The sequence below is a fragment of the Orbicella faveolata genome, unplaced genomic scaffold (assembly GCF_042242905.1).
Source record: "Orbicella faveolata isolate gen_17 unplaced genomic scaffold, um_ofav_v1 contig_13, whole genome shotgun sequence".
In the NCBI taxonomy this organism is placed as follows: domain Eukaryota; kingdom Metazoa; phylum Cnidaria; class Anthozoa; order Scleractinia; family Merulinidae; genus Orbicella; species Orbicella faveolata.
Window position 1 is genome coordinate 3,753,777 of NW_028301540.1, and position 16,626 is coordinate 3,770,402.

The 16,626-nt window shown below is 37.7% G+C and overlaps 1 protein-coding gene and 1 long non-coding RNA gene across 4 annotated transcripts; both read right to left on the minus strand.

The window, feature by feature from the left end:
* Positions 1–1,485: 1,485 nt before the first annotated feature.
* On the minus strand, positions 1,486–6,737 carry LOC149114653 (uncharacterized). Of its 3 annotated transcripts, none has more exons than XR_016205857.1 (3): positions 6,566–6,737; positions 5,937–5,983; positions 1,486–3,417 (listed from the first exon to the last, which is right to left on the minus strand). It is a non-coding gene; the product is annotated as an uncharacterized LOC149114653 (long non-coding RNA). The 3 variants fall into 3 exon arrangements; XR_016205858.1 differs by having other exon boundaries at positions 5,937–6,004; XR_016205856.1 differs by lacking the exon at positions 5,937–5,983.
* Positions 6,738–9,460: 2,723 nt separating this feature from the next.
* Positions 9,461–15,149, minus strand: LOC110060656 (MICAL-like protein 1). The gene is made up of 5 exons (XM_020767443.2): positions 14,662–15,149; positions 12,659–12,707; positions 12,150–12,294; positions 11,443–11,481; positions 9,461–10,022 (listed from the first exon to the last, which is right to left on the minus strand). The coding sequence occupies exons 1-5, from the start codon at positions 14,835–14,837 to the stop codon at positions 9,847–9,849; spliced, it is 585 nt and encodes a 194-aa protein (XP_020623102.1). The 5' UTR covers positions 14,838–15,149; the 3' UTR covers positions 9,461–9,846.
* Positions 15,150–16,626: the final 1,477 nt, after the last annotated feature.

Sequence of the window (16,626 nt, forward strand, 5' to 3'; positions counted from 1 at the left end):
ACTTATAGACTAAATAATTTGCTGCGGAGGGGCATTACTGTATGTGGGGTTATGTACACTTTGTCACATTTTGAGTGAAATTGTATTTAACGATCCTTTCTGGAATATAACCGAGCTTAAAATTATATCGCCATGTCATGTGTATGATTATGCAGATTTATGTAGGACCATTTGTACGGCTGTATGGCTATATATTAGGTTAATGGTATTGAAATGTAGTGTTATGATATGTAGGGTAAGGCTATGTAAAGCAATTTAGGGCTGTACAGTCTGCAAATGTATATTAATAGCTATCTATAACTATTTGTAGTTTTTGAATGGGCTTATAAGATGTTTATTTCACTGGAAAAGTTGAAAATTTACAGAGTATGTAAATAACATGTAATTAACATGTAAATAATCAAAAAGAGACTGTAAAGATTAATTTACATGATTTTTCCCCTTTTACATGTTTTGGAGGTTTCATGTAAAAAACATGTAAATATTTCAAGTGAAACATGTAAATGATGAAGAAAACACTGTAAATGTTTCAGAGCAAAGGGCTAAGATCATGTAAATAACATGTAAACTGTGCCTGCAAATACTGTAAATAGCCTGTAAATTTCTTGTGATTCAACCTGGAAACCCGTAAATAACATGTAAATTTAATACAGGGAGGCTGCCATAATACTGTAAATAACATGTAAATAAAAAGGGGAGGCTGTAAACAACATGTAAATAAAAAAAGGGAGGCTGTAAATAACATGGAAAATGAAAACAGGAGCCTGTAAATAACATGTAAATCGAAAAAGGGAGCCTGTAAATAACGTGTAAATCGAAAAAGGGAGTCTGTAAATAACATGGAAATCAAAAAAGGAGCCCATAAAGAACATGTAAATCAAAACAGGGAGCCTGTAAATAACATGTAACTCGTAAAAGGGAGCCTGTAAATAACATGTAAATGGAAAAAGGGAGCCTGTAAATAACATGTAAATCGAAAAAGGGAGCCTGTAAATAACATGTAAATCGAAACAGGGAGCCTGTAAATAACATGTAAATGGAAAAAGAGAGCCTGTAAATAACATGGAAATCGAAAAAGGGAGCCTGTAAATAGCATGTAAATGGGAAAAGAGAGCCTGTAAATAACATGGAAATCGAAAAAGGGAACCTGCAAATAACATGGAAATTGAAAAGGGGAGCCTGTAAATAACCTGTAAATTGAAAAAGAGAACCTGCAAATAACACGTAAATTGAAAAAGGGAGCCTGTAAATAACCTGGAAATTGAAAAAGGGAGCCTGGAAATAACCTGGAAATTGAAAAAGGGAGCCTGCAAATAACCTGTAAATTGAAAAAGGGAGCCTGTAAATAACATGTAAATCAAAAAAAGGGAGCCTGGAAATAACCTGGAAATGTAAAAAGGGAGCCTGTAAATAACATGTAAATCGAAAAAGGGAGGCAGAAACCCTGTACGATAAATAACTTGTAAATAATAACTTGAAGAAAAATGCATGGAATGTACTGTTTTATTGTAATCAAATCTGTTGACCTTAATTATAATAGTAGAAAACATGCAAATTTATACAGAATCAGAAATTTATTGCAATCAGAACAAACTCAGTAAAATTCAAATAGTTTTTATATGCCATAAATAAGGTTTACAATGTACACATTGCAACAAATAAAACATGTTTTCTTTTCTTTCTATCCATAACAAGACGACTTTAATGTAATTTTGTGCATGGCCAAAATATTTTAAAATACCATGACTGAGCTCCTGTAACCGAATTCAAGCACTGTTCAAGAAGACTACTAAAATTCAAGACCTTTTCAAGATTGTGCAAAACCATGTCATATTCAACTCTATTTAATTCATAAATAGTAAAATGATTAAGAACTATACTGTTGTCAGCTACAACGAGTGAAAATTTTGCAATTTAGGCGTATTACTAAATTAAAATCGTTTGCAAATGGATACCTGTCTTAAATATATACTAAATTCACAAAGTCAAATGTAACATAATGATAATACCTTTGTCCTAAAATGAATGGATAAACTGTTTTTTTCTTACTAAGTAATTAATGTAGGATTAAATTAACCTTAATAATTATGAAAAATGTGGGAGGAAGGATGGCCTCGTAGTTACATGTAGTGAGCTCAACTCCTGATCGAGCGGTCCGGGTTCAAGCCCTAGGCAGGTAGATTCTGTTGTGTTGCTGGGCAACACACATTACTCTCACTGCCTCTCCACCCAGGTGTATAAGTGGGTACCAGCGAATTTAATGGTGGGGTAACCCTGCAATGGACTGGCATCTCATCCAGGGGAAGTAGAAATAGTCCTAGTTGCTTCCTGCTACAGAAAGCGGGATAAGCTCCAGCCTGTTGGGCCACGTGGCTCATATGCAGACTTTACCTTTACCTTATTCTGAAAATTACTGCAGTGTGAAATATTGATCAACTTTTTTCATAGAGTGAATTGTTCTTTTGAAATAACAGAAAATAGGGAGAAAAAACATTTACCACAAGATAGAGATTGACATTTTAAATTCATCATAAAAACATTCATGGCAAAGGAATACTACATTGCATAACATAAAACAAGGCTTCTGACATCTTTTAGGCTATGTTTACAAAGTCACAGTTTCCTTCTTTTTCCAAAACTGTACAGAATCCAAACGGGACAAACATTTTGGACCCCTGACAAAACATTCACTGTAAACAATATTCAAAATTTTACTTTTTCTTTTTGTGATAAAAAAAAAAACTGTACTGTAAAAAAAAAAAAATTCATAGGGACCTGTTGAAATTGAAAGGCCTATCTAGTACCATAGTTCCCATAACACATAAGTTAATAAATTATTGTTCTGGTACTACATGTATGTAAACATAGCCGTTGCTTTTTATGATGAAATCTTATAGCTGCTGTATTGAACAATAAGTATCAACCTAGCAATCTAAGATATTCAAATTTAATGCTAATTCACTAACACAGGTACAGTGTAGGTGATACTTCAAAGCATTGAAAATAATGTTTAAAGTGGTTGAATTTATGCCAGAAAGTGTTGAAGGTCACCATGTTAGACTGTAATGCACCAGGGGCCCATTTCTCAAAGGTCCCAAAAAGTTTTCGCACCCAGAAAGCCATACCAAAATCTGAAATCTTATGCTTACAGAGCTGCTTTATTCGCTTATTCTCGATATGAGCAGAGGTTTCCTTCACACAAGAAGTTTCAGGCATATACAGCTCTTAGTTTTTAGACACAGCTCAATTAAAGATGGCTTTATGGGCCCAAAAAGTTTCCAGGGCCTTCAAGAAATGGACCTCGGACCCCTTATAGAGTCATAGGTACTGTAGACTTCTCAGTGGCTGATTTTTTCCTGATCAAGCATCAATGCCAAGGAGTATTCATGTATTGACCACTCTCAATTTTACTTCATCCTACAAGTAACATAAAACATTTTGTTAAATAAGATAAGTTATGTCTGAGTATGAATCAGCAAATTCTGTGTATGATATCAATCAGTGAATTTTACACTGGAGTTATTATTTTGTTTCTTATCATTCCAATTTATACTGTGACATTTGAAATCGGACTGTAGCCGGTCATGTTAACCGGCCAAAGTAATTTTAGCTCGGTCACGTCTCATTTCTGACTGGTCAAGATATTTACGAAAAAATCAAGTACACGTAATGTGAGCTAAATTAAACCCATAAATATAGTTTGTTTGTTCCAGTCACTGCTAGACCGTTTAAAGATTGGCTTAATATTTTTCTGAACAGATTTAACCCCAGTCGCTCGAATGGCATTCCTATCGATCTTGAACGCATGACAAACAGCAAGCGAATGGTCTTTAGCCGTTCAAACACATACATGTATGCATTGGTGTATGTTTTCATTAGAGGTCATGATAAAAAAGAGATAAAAACTCTCAGATTTACAGTTGGGGATTTGATTGTTTATTCAAGAATGAACAACGTGACCGTCTCAACATGACATGACTGGTCAACATGACTGGTGAGTGAAGTTTTTGGCCGGTCAAGTCACCATTCTGGCCAGACATTGCCCGTTGACCAGCCATTATTTTGAGCCCTGAATATTCATCAATCAAACAGATCATACATCTACATCTGTAGCTACTGTGTGACAAAAAATTTGCATCTCTGATTGGAAGGCACTGAATGTCAGAGGATGTAGAAGAACTAAACTCAAAATCCATGGCAGTAACTATTCAATGTTCACTATCTCCTACATTGTAATAATCATGGACAATAAATCAACCTCCTATCAAACAATGTTTAAATAATAAGTCAAATTATTTGCAGGCACAATTTGATTGTTTCTTACGTGCACTTATGCTCTATTGGTGGACAAAGGTTCAGATGATGTCATAAAAGTTTGTTTTTGTTTCTTTGTTATGTATTACAAAGCAGACAGATTCTATGTTGTTGTGCATCTGTTCAGTAATAGATCACAGAAGACATCAAAATGTGGTAAAAACATCAGTGACACACGCCTGAAAAATTCACAGATTCTGTGACACACTCTAGTAATGGCTTATGTGACTATTTTTTGTTTTTACCACATTTTGATGTTATCTGTGATCTACTCAAGGCAGGAAAAAACCCAGGTCTGATTTCCTCAGCCAAGTAAATTTTGCTCTTGGGCAAGCGAAAATAGAAGTTCAGTGGCCCAGTGGGCAAGTGAAATTACAGTGTAGCGTCAGTAGTCTTGTGAGTCTGACTAAAAATGCCAGCTTGATAAATGATCATTTCCAGTCATTCCATTTCAAAACTTAACACCTAAAGATTAGTTAATTATTAGGCTGAAAGCAAGAATTAGTTTGGAATCCGAGTGTACTTCATTCGCATTTGTCCTCCAATTTCCTTACTGGCCACCACACTGGCAACTAATATTTAAGTGGGGCAAGTGAAAACTGAAATTGACTGGCCCACTGGGCAAGTGACTTACAATTTTTTTTCCTGCCCTGCTACAGATGCATGAACAGATGCATGACACATGAAACCTAAATGTATTTGGTATGAGCCCAATTTTGTACAAGTAAAATGTACAGCTGTGACAGGGCTCTAAAGTGCTGTCTGGTCATCCCAGGGTGGGGTAATCGATTGAAATCAATCCATAAATTGATATAAATCAATAAATTGAAATTAATATAAGTGTTATCAGTGCTATCGATCAATTGAAAGAAATTCGTACTCACATGCTAGAAAAGTTTCAAGTTATCAGTTTGATTTTACCAAATTTATCAGTCATTAGAGAATCAATTGAAAGTTGGTCTCTCTTTGTTAGTTCACCTAAACTGTAGAAAAATTGTCCCTCAACACAGTGTTTGATTGTAACTTTTTTTATGTAGATTTCAAAGGCACTACCAAAAACCCCCAAAACATAGTCCCTGATACATGTATGCCAGCAAAATATTCTGTTTACGAGATACAATGTTATGTTTTTATGTAGTTGTTTTCATGATTTCATATTTCACTTTAAATCTTTTGTTCATTTCTTTCTTATTAAATGTTGCTTAAAGGATAAGCTAGTATCAGCAAAATTGATAATGCTTATTGAAAATTTGATCACAATCGATGACTCATGACGAATCCTTTTATTGATTTCTGATATCATTGACTAATTTCTATTGATTGTTATGAAATAATCGATTGACTATACTGTGTCATCCAAGACAAGTAGATTTTCCTGCCTGGGCAAGTTACTCTTCCTTTTTTTCAAGTCCTGTGTAGTTTTCACGACAGTTTGAGGTACATGTATACCTCTTCATAAAGTATCACAGTGTTTTTTTTGTGAAAGAAAATACCACAACATTTAACTTACTACAGTATCAGCACCAGTGGGTGCAATGTCCATGTACAGTTGTGTATAACAGCATATTGTAACTTGTGTGTAGGTACAACTGTAGACACTTGAGTAACTTCAGAATACTTACTCTAGCATAAGAGAAATTTCTCTGCTGAAGATGGCACATTACATGTCCTGTGTAGAAAAAAAAGAGTCCTGTGTAGTTTTCACGACAGTTTGAGGTACATGTACACCTCTTTATAAAGTATCATAGTGGTTTTTTTTTGTGAAAGAAAATACCACAACATTTAACTTACTACAGTATCAGCACCAGTGGGTGCAATGTCCATGTACAGTTGTGTATAACAGCATATTGTAACTTGCGTGTAGGTACAACTGTAGACACTTGAGTAACTTCAGAATACTTACTCTAGCATAAGAGAAATTTCTCTGCTGAAGATGGCACATTACATTTTAGCTTACTAGCATTCACATCAGAGGGCAACAAAACCTTACAAGAGCATGCATCAGAAAGAATCATGAGGTGCATATAAGCCAATAACAAATGTCGCATGCTCATGCTCAGTTATCGAGAACAGATCATAACAGATAATAAAGCTCTTTATGCACGGCAGGTAAACATCACTAAAGTCGATTCCACAAGCAATGTAACTTCTCCTTGATAATGACACATTCACAACCAAAGGCAAAACGAAATGTATACGTATCTTGACGTTACTTTACTCTGCTCGTTCAATTTATGCAAAACTTGCTTACCTGTTGTTTTTGTTGCCTGCAATCGCTATCTTCAACTTCTGGGTAACGGTAAACTTTGCCTTGAAACCGTGCACGGTGACGAAGCGAAGGTAGAGTTGATTTTGGCCCGCTAAAACAGAGCTCGAGTTCGATGCAAGTTCCAACGAACGGCCAAACATGGCGGGAGAACCGAGAGAACCTGGTACCTAACACGAAGACCGCTGATTCCTGCTTGTTGGAGATCGGGCAATCACAAGGCTGGTATGCTCTTATAAAGGGACTGGGATAACAGTAATGGCAATGAAAGTACAAAACGGTAGAAATCACCAAAACAAAACAAAACAAAACAAAAAACAAAGAAACAGTGAACATGCAAGGGCAGACTTAGTTGTATTAATCTTACTTGTAGAATGTGCATGTTTCGGAATATTTAACGCTCTAAATCGATGATATTTCGTTCATTCTCAGCGGTTCAGGGGCACAACTGTGACCTCGAACTTTCGCGATATGAGAAGTTTAATGTTTGTTGTTTTCGGATTGTTAAAAATGTCATTTTGGGTACCGAAAAAAAGTCTGCTATCATTTTCGGAAAGGCGATAAGACCTAACGTTTTCGGGAAATGGACAAAAAAGCCCTAATAAGTTCGAGAATACTCAAGCTCCTCTAGAATAACCGAACAGATACATTTTTTTTGCGCAACCTAAAATTAACCTACAGAGCTTTGAAAGTACACCAGATAGCCTAAAACAGCGTTGAAAAGCATTCGAGAGGAAACGGTCGTTGGGTGTTCCTTATGGTTCCCTGCCTAACCTAACTCCGCGTCAGTTCAAACTCGGTCACCAGGGCTCTTTCCGTCTTGAACTCACACAACACGTGACGCTTTCATGGTCCTTCATGAATAAATACGTACGTGTCCGAGAATTAATTTTTCTCTTTTCTAGAGACGTAAGCTTGGGACGCCTGCATGTGCAGTAACAATTCTAGTTTTATTTTGTCGTTGTGGATGCGCGGAAAGTTCACAAGAAGACAGCTTCGTTAGTGCGGTGTCGCACCCGTGTAACTTCTAGGTTTTCCATTTACATGGTTTTTACGTGTTTCTTACAGGCTCCCTTTCTTTCATTTACATTGTTTTTACATGTTTCTTACAGGCCCCCTTTTTTCATTTACATGCTTTTTACATGTTTCTTACAGGCCCCCGTTTTTCATTTACATGCTTTTTACATGTTTCTTACAGGCCCCCTTTTTTCATTTACATGGTTTTTACATGTTTCTTACAGGCCCCCTTTTCCATTTACATGGTTTTTACAGGGTTACAAACATAACATTTCCAGACTTTTTACAGCATTCGCTTGAATTATCTACACGTTCCTCACATGGTTTAGCAAAGCAATTTACATGTTTTTTACAAAGCCAGATACTGTAAAAGTGCGTAAAATATTTTACAAGTTTTTACATGTTCTTCAAATGATCATTGTCGACAAAGACAATGTAAATCACTATTTACAGAACATTTACATGCTGTACTAAAAGCTGTAAATTTCCTGTAATTTTATTTTACAAAACCCTAACATGTAAATTGTAATTGACAAAGAATGTAAATCAAGATTTACATACTGTAAATTACAATTGACATGTCCATGTAAATTTTCAACTTTTCCAGTGTTTCAGACTTTTTGGGATCTTCCGAACCGTTTCTAAACTCATTGTGGGACTGGGCACGAAGCCAGGAATCGAACTCACTCAGTATCATTTATATTCGATAAACTTCGGGAACTCAAACATTTTCGAACATCGTCGGAAATCCGATTAGTTCGGAAAATCGAGCACTGTCAGTAAAAGAATATCTCTGGAAATCTGAAATTCGGAAAGGCAGCACAGTCGAAGAAGAATGACATCTTCGGAAATCCGACTAATTCGTCAAATCGAGCACTCACTCTGAAGAAGAATGTCTATGAAGTGATCCGATTGAATCGGCAAATCTAGCACTGTCGGTGAATTGAATCGGAAGTCCAGCTAACTCGGCAAATCAAGCTCTGTCGATGAATAATATCTTCGGTAATTGAACTAATTCGGCAAATCGAGCACTGTCGATGAAGAATTTGAATATCTTCAGAAGTCCGCCTTATTTGGCAAGTCGACCATTGTGGAAGTAGAATAACTTCGGAAATCCGACTAACTGGGCAAATCGAGCAGTGAGGACGTAGTGTCGATGGATTAAGAAAATATCTTCGGAAATCCCACTAGTTGCGCAAATCATGCAAGCACTATCGATGAATCATCGGAAGTCCGACGTGTTCGACAAAACGAGCACTGTCGAAGAAGAATATCTTCGAAAATCCGACTAACGCGGCAAATCGAGTTCAGCAGTTCATTAATATCTTCGGAATTCCCACTGAAGGAGCGGCAAATTGAACACTGTCGATCCATAATATTTTCGGAAATCCGGCTAATGGGGCATATCGAAAACTGGATCGATTAAGGATATCCTCAGAAATCCGACTAATGGGGTAAATCACCTGATATCACTTGACAATGAAAATAGAACAAAGAAGCATAAGGCATAGAGAAGACAGTGAGAAGACTGACAGCAAAACCCGACACATATCGAAAACAAAACCTCATGTCCACAGACATTTCGCCGCCGTTTTCCACAATACTACACATTACGTGTTTTAGTTCTGAAAGCCCTCTTTGTCGTTTGGGTTCTTGTCAGTACGGGAAGGTAACACAACTCAGAAAGACTTGTAAAAGGCAAATCCACAACTCAGGTAGAGTCCATCACGGGAAAAGTTTACAACCGCCATGTTGTTACGTCACTCTATTGTTCGTGTCATTGCGCCGGACTGGTTACCAGGTTTCGACGGTTCAAAAAAAATTGGAAATCCAGAAAATGAGGAGCAAATAGCTAAACAAGTCGACGTTTTAAAATCATGTTTATTTTAATTTAAAACAGACCTCTTATAAAGATACATCATTGTGCAATAAATCTACATAGTTCTTACATCGCATTTGCAAATCGAATTTAATTTCTCTTTCTTTATTACCCAATAAAAATTGGTTGTTACAAATAGTTGAGCTGTTACTAGGTTTATTCAGTAACAGGAAGAATGCTATATTGGTGAACAAGTGGAAAAACATATGGTTGATAAAAATATTGTAAAAATATTGATGTTTACCATGATCACTTTTTCTCTACTGTGAGTATTCTCATATTCTCTTGGTATTCTCCATCTAATGAATGGAAAAACTTGCATATTGATATGAAAGAGTTTGTAGTAATTCAATTTTATGATCATTGTGTGTTAGCCCTTGTTTTCCTGTTGCAGTTCTTCCAATGTCGATTCTATCGGAGCTGCCTTACTCAGTGGATTTATCTCCTCGGAGCTGTGGCAATTTTTCAGATTTTTCCGCTTTTCGCAGCGCTCAGTGAAGTTATTCTCGTCTCTAAGGACATCAAAAAGGGTTCTCCTGGCTTGACCTGAAAACAGGAAAATTAATTATATATCAGAGACGGCAAGATCTCGCTCATGAAAACCCCAACCCGGAACGAAAAAATCCTACAGAGTGCGAGAGTCTATTGTACTCTGGCGGTTTAAGCCAATTTTGAGTGCCGGTTTTTTTTTCCTTTTCCGACCGACCGACCCAAAATCAGAAAACGCATTCGACAATAAACGAAAAAAAAAAGGGGGGGGGGGGACCTGACATTCAAACAGAATTAAGAGGCTCAAAAGAAAGCCCTCAAAACTTGTACTTTACTCTCTCCAGCAATCTTTTTTGTTTTTGTGAACTGTCCGTTAGACGTCAAACCTTCTTGTTCACTGGTTACTGAATGGATTTACAAACAAGTTGTTTTGTTGTTATGCTCTTGTGGTTTTTTTGAGGAGAAATACGATTATCGAGCTAACATGTCGTAAAGAATTTGTTACGTGCCGTTAAATAATCGGTTAGATGTTATTGATTTGTCGTACAAGTACGGCGGTTTCGGTTTTTAGCAGAAAACGAAAACGGTTTGCGGTTTCGAAGGAACAAAATACGCAGTTCACGGAATGTACGACGCCCTATAATAGACCCTCAAGTCTGCGTCGCAACCTAACTTTCTGTGTTCGTTAGCACATTTGATTGTTATATCGCGTTTTCCGCAACAATTAATCGTCGTGTGTATGCACACATCCTTTACATACTTTCTACCTGTGTTTAGAGTTTACGACTTCAATGGTTCGGAATGGAGCTTGCGCGCCCGGAGAGGGGGGGGGGATACTACCTTACATGGGCTATATAGGTATGTGCGGCCCCAAAGGGTATGGTTTTTCAGCCGTTTTTGTCATAAATAGGGTATCGATTTTAGCTGATTTTAGCCATTGTGGTCATAAATAGGGTATGGTTTTTGCACTCTAGCCTAGATATGGGTATGTTTTTAAGAAGAAGCCACTTTTTCGTCATTATCGAAAAGAAAATCAACAAAAGTCCTTCGCAAATTATGTTTACGGTAATTTAACATCGGCCTGAACTAGGGAACTAATTGTAACGTAGGTCTGAAACAGGGTTTTGATTTAAGGGTCAGGTCATAAATAAGGTTTCGAATTTATGGTCAGGTCATAAATAGGGTAGGGAACATCGCAGATTTTGGTCATAAATAGGGTAAGGGTTTTGGGAAGCGGGCCGCACACCCCCGCCCAATTTTTCTGCGAGTACCCCCCCCCCCGGGCTTGCACGGGAATGGTTTTAAATTAAAACTGGCGATAATTGTGTTGAGCTCAGTTTGAGACCGCTTGTTCTTGATGTTATCTTGCTGGGTTACTTTAAATTTGGCAAAACGCCCAGGCCTTTATTTTCAAGAGTGGGTGGTGGAGTTGTATTAATCATAGGCGTATTCTAATCACTCTCGGGAATATACAGACCTGTTCCTGTCGGAGAAGTGGCTGTCGGACTTGTGGGAGCTGTACGGGGAAGAAAAGACAATATCTCACACTTTATCCGTGTCATGGGCTTCTCCTAACTTTAGTTTATTCAGAGTGATTAGCGATAAAATGTACTATGAGTATTCGGCAGGTATCATTCCTGGAGTCCATCAAATAAAACTGGCCCTGCACGAGTAAGATGGAATACCTATTTAAGCCTCGTTCCCAGGCCTTTACCCTTGGACCCTATCAAACTTCAAGGGAAATGTCTTTCCCGCTCAGTTTCACTGCTTAACATACCAGGAAAAAATTACGGACTGCAAAGTCAATGGTTAACGCAGGGAGTTGATGCTATATTGTTTGAGTCCATCAGCCGCTTTGGAGTCTGGTGCGGGTGCTAGAATCTCAGTGATCAGTTCATCATCTTCGGGGATTTCTCGGCTCTCATTTAAAATTTCGGATCATTTCCGTAGCTAACAGTATAGTTTGCAAATCTCGTCATTTCTCTGCCAACATTAAATGTCACGTAAGAAGAAGCGTTGCGTGACAGCCAATTCCTCCAAAACAGGTGCCAAAAAATTCCGGCTGTAAGTAAGTGCACCAGCAGTGAAGTGAAATAACCATCAAAAGAAGCTAAAGGACAGTCTATAGCAAACAGTTGAAAGCGTGTCGCAGCTTCTATTGAAGTTAACAAGGTCAAGACTCACCAGAAGAAGAGTGTTTGTTCATTCGTTTGTAAAGCATTGACACATACGTCATCACACTCAATTCGTCAACAACTTTCATCGATACCAGGTCCTGCGCATCCAAAAGGGCGGGAACCTTAAGCCTCTCCTCGGCGATTTTGAAAGCCTAAATTGAAAAACAAACTCAAGTCGCATTAAAATAACTTTTGATCATTATTCAATTTAGTTCAAGTAGCTGAGTCTGTCGTATTTCTCAGGGTTAGACGATAGTGGAAGATGAAAACACGTTAAAATAAAGGCCGCTCATCGTGTCCACGTGAGCATAGATTTCGCGTTAAAGTATCAGCTATTTCTTGGCCGTCCTGCGATTTTTTGAAGGCAGCAGAAATCGTAAAATAACTTGAGAGAGATTGCCTTAGGATTAAAACCTATATATGAGGGATTAACTCAGTTACCCTTAACCTCTCATGCTAGGCTGATCTTTTTATTAATTAAGACCAGTCCAGTGACCACCACACAAGTCAACTCACCAATTCATTGTTTTTCAAAGCGTCCTCCTTGGACAGGTCATCAAACTCACTGTAAAGATAAGGAGAGAATTTAAAACAACAACGTAACAACACAACAACAATAACAACAACAATAACAACCGAGCAACAATCCCTGAAGCAATGGATGTGGTTTGCTTTTATTGTCATATTTCCCTCGTAGCTTGATTTCACACTGGTCAACAAGGTACCGCTAATATATATGATAATACAAAGTTCCCGAGTTCTTCTCCACTGTGTAGACCGCCATAGAGGGTGGGTGGCATGTTCTGATCGGCTAAGGGTCTTTGTGAATATCGTCTATTCACCCTGCGCGATATTTTAACTGGAAAGTTGTAATACAATCACTCAAAATGACCTAAAGGGACAATAGACTACGAGCAGTTAGCGTTCTTACTTTGTTCCTAAAATTTTCGGTACGCATGGCAAAGGTAAATTAGGTAACTTAGAGAAAGAAAAGATGAAACGGAACGAGACGAAACAGGATAAAAACCTATATTCCCGTGCGCTTCTCGATCGCTCTAAATCAGTTCATCTTTCGGCTTCGCATTCTATTCTCGTCGCGAGTAAGCTAAGAAAAGCAAGACTGCTCCGGCTAGGGGCCAATATGCTTTTAATTTATTCTCAGTTAGTGGCGTGCTGTCCTTCAATACAGAGCTGTATAAAATAGCAGGGCAATAATTTGATAACATCTTCACTGACATCAAATACAATTAACAACTGACGTCAGACGGAACGTTTGTCTACAAATTGGATCAGATATCGTTTTTTTTTTTTTTTTTTTTTTTTTTTTTTTTCCTGCTAGTTTATTTCCTTAACTGATCTGGCTCCGATTCAACAGGCCAGCTCAGTGTTCCTAGCACGTAGCAAAATCCATCAACACTTCTCCGCGACAAAAAATAATTGTAGCTAGCTACAAAGCAACTGTTCCTCAGTTATGGCATGCTCTAGTTTCGAGAGCTGATTTGCCCACTACAAGGCCTTAAGCACCGAGAAAATTAATTAGACAACCCGACCGAAAAAAGCCTGTTTAAGCCTGACCTCGTCAACTTTTGAGTTTTAGATCATCAGTATTGTTTCTTATCTGTCCAAGAGCCGCAAAAGCAATATTTCAGCGAATTTAATTTTAATCTTTCCTCAGTTTCATTCACCATTCTTCAACATGGGAATGAAGACAAAAAAAGGAATAAAACTTTGCTGAAACACAAAGACATCTGTAGAAACAAAATACTTTAATATCTTACGTGGTACTGATACATAAATATTATTTTCAGGGGTTTTACATTAGGCTTATCTTGACACGATGTTGACTATGATAAAGTTCCATTACTGACAAATCTTTTATTTTACCACGCACTGCAAGCCTTTGTATGTGTCGTTATCGAAGCACGTTTATTGTTTCGCAACAGAAAACAAAAAAAAAAACCAGTATCCGGCTTTGTTATGTCTCGTTTCGCTTCGTGACTTGTGAGGACCAATATTTATTACAAACACGTATCGTTTCATGCTTCAATGCCTCATATCTTATTTTCTGCTCTTTTATTCTAAGTAGTTTCTCCGAGTTTCGCAATAGAAAATACAAAGAGGTTGTGTATTGCCCCGATATATTGCATTCCAGTAAAATGAATGCCAATTTTACTGAAATTTTCGGTAACTAAAATTTGTTTTCAATTAAAGAGCTCGTCGGCAATTAACTTCTGGTACCCCCACGTTATGACGGAGTGGCCAAGACGAAATTTTAAGGTCACAACAAACAAATCGATGTGCCAGTATTATATAAAATACGACCCGTGAAAGAAATGTCGCAATATATATTGCTTTCAGGGAAGTGAGCAAAGACTTCTCTATCCTGTGTTGAAAAACCTTCTTACCACTCCAGCCAGGTTCTAATCTTTGTTTAGCCGATGTCGTTCGTGGTTAGTCAACAACCACTTTGACTTCACAACGGGTTAAACCCTCGGCTCAATGCGATTTCAAATACTTACAGGAGTTCAGGACTGAATCGGTGCAGAAGTGCGCAAAATGCGAGCCCGTCTCTCCAAGAGGATGTCAGATCGCAGACATTCACGTCTTTATAGCCCTCCGTTTGCTGTTTACACCATTCCAAGAGCGCTTCTTTCCCCTTCAAACTCCTTTGTCTCGCCAACTGCCTTGTAGACATCACGTTAATGGTCTTTAACTCGCACCGTTCAAGGTATATAAGAAGATAATCCGAGGTTAAATCTGTTAGGTCGTGTGTTGCTTGCTTTTGGGGACTAAGCACGCACTGGCTTCCTTATGGAAATGTACCTGATGACGGACGTTCGTCAAAAGCGAGTTTCCTTCACATCGCAAAAATGCGATTAGGGAATGAAATATGCGGTCAACAGCTTGGTCTCCTGCGGTTACGGTATTGTAAACGGCACACGCGTTTCCAAACGATTTACAGTTCGATATTCACGAAGGTCAGAAATGATTAAAAGTCGTTCATCCTTATCAATCTAAGTCAATGACCGATGACAGCGGCAGACTTTTGAAGAGACCGATGTCAACTGTAGTTCTTTACGATTAAGGTAAAGAAAAAAAAAAAAAAATCCATTATTTTTTTTACACGAACATTGTTTTCCCGTCCCAGGACGCATATTTTTATTTTTCGTCCGAGTTTCAAGCTGAAAATGTTCTTGTGAATATTCATCAGAGTCTAGCGTACGACATTTCCGTTTTTGAATGTATTAATGGCGATGAAGTTATTTTTGGAGCCAGACTGCAGGCAATAAAGCTTGAAAAGTCATTAGCATCCAACATACGGCTGGTGCTGTTTTTGTTTTTCCGCCTACAGAAATTGAAGGAAGAATTTTGTACGGTTTAGTTGAAAACATATATTAAATTCCATTGCCGTTTACAACTTTTCAACACAAACTTATTTTCTTTTCAAAATCTCGGCCTAGGGTTTATGTACTTAAATATTCTCAAAATTTCGTAAATTTCAGCCCCCAGTTCTTATAAAATATTTCTTTTATACATAAATTTTTTTTTTATACATAATACAGAGACTGTACTTAAAAATGTATTGAAAAAATGACATACCATGAAGGGATGTATTAACATGTTTGCCACAGACATCACTTTTCAAAATTCCCTGACGTTTCCCTGATACAAATCAAATTTCCCTGACCAAATAAATACGAAATATCAGATATAGAATTACTAACGCCCCCCTGCCTACCCTTACAGCCGTCTTACCCATCAATTATTGACTGATCAGTTTTCTAACGTTTTTCAAGAGTGATCCGAAATTTTTCTTCCAGCCTTCAATGGTGTTAAATCAGCGGTGTTATGATTTCAATATCCCCTGACCTTTCTTCAAAATAAATGCCAGTTTTCTCTGACCCAAAGCAAAATTCCCTGACTTTTACTTGACCCAGATTGAAGAATTTTTTTCCATGACCATTTCCTGACCTCTGTGTGACAACTCTGATCATGAGTTCTGACCTTCGCTGATAGATGCAACTTTAAAACTTGACATCGTTACCAATTTGTCAAGCAATCAAGAATTCAAGAAAATTGAGCACTTGTCTGTTGGCTAATTTCTTATTTCAAAGATCATGATGCTAAAAAGCTGTCATTAAATGCTAATATTGCTTGTCTAAAAGCGAAACAACACAATAAAATACAAATGAGAAAAGAAATCGATAGCCTCCTACTGCAGGCATCTCTCATCACCGTAAGCCAGTACAGTCGCTCGTGAGCCGGGAGGGAGCACTTCAGTTCGTGCCAAAACGCTAAGAATTTTACCTATCGCTTTCGACGCTGGAGGCTTGAAATGCATGAGGCCAGTATTAACAAGACTATTCAGAATAGATCATCCCACGAAACCAAAAACAGAAAAGAAAAAAAAAGGTTCCACGATCAGGGGTAGGTTTCAGTCCCAGAAAAATTGGGTGGGTTGGCGGCCCGATTCCCAAAACCCT

Excerpts from the sequence above, each read along its gene's own strand:
- LOC110060656 (XM_020767443.2), bottom strand. The coding sequence starts at position 14,837 with ATGTCTACAAGGCAGTTGGCGAGACAAAGGAGTTTGAAGGGGAAAGAA. Across the intron at positions 12,708-14,661 it reads CGATTCAGTCCTGAACTCCT|TGAGTTTGATGACCTGTCCA; the intron begins GTAAGTATTTGA and ends TTATCTTTACAG. Across the intron at positions 12,295-12,658 it reads CTTTGAAAAACAATGAATTG|GCTTTCAAAATCGCCGAGGA; the intron begins GTGAGTTGACTT and ends TTTTCAATTTAG.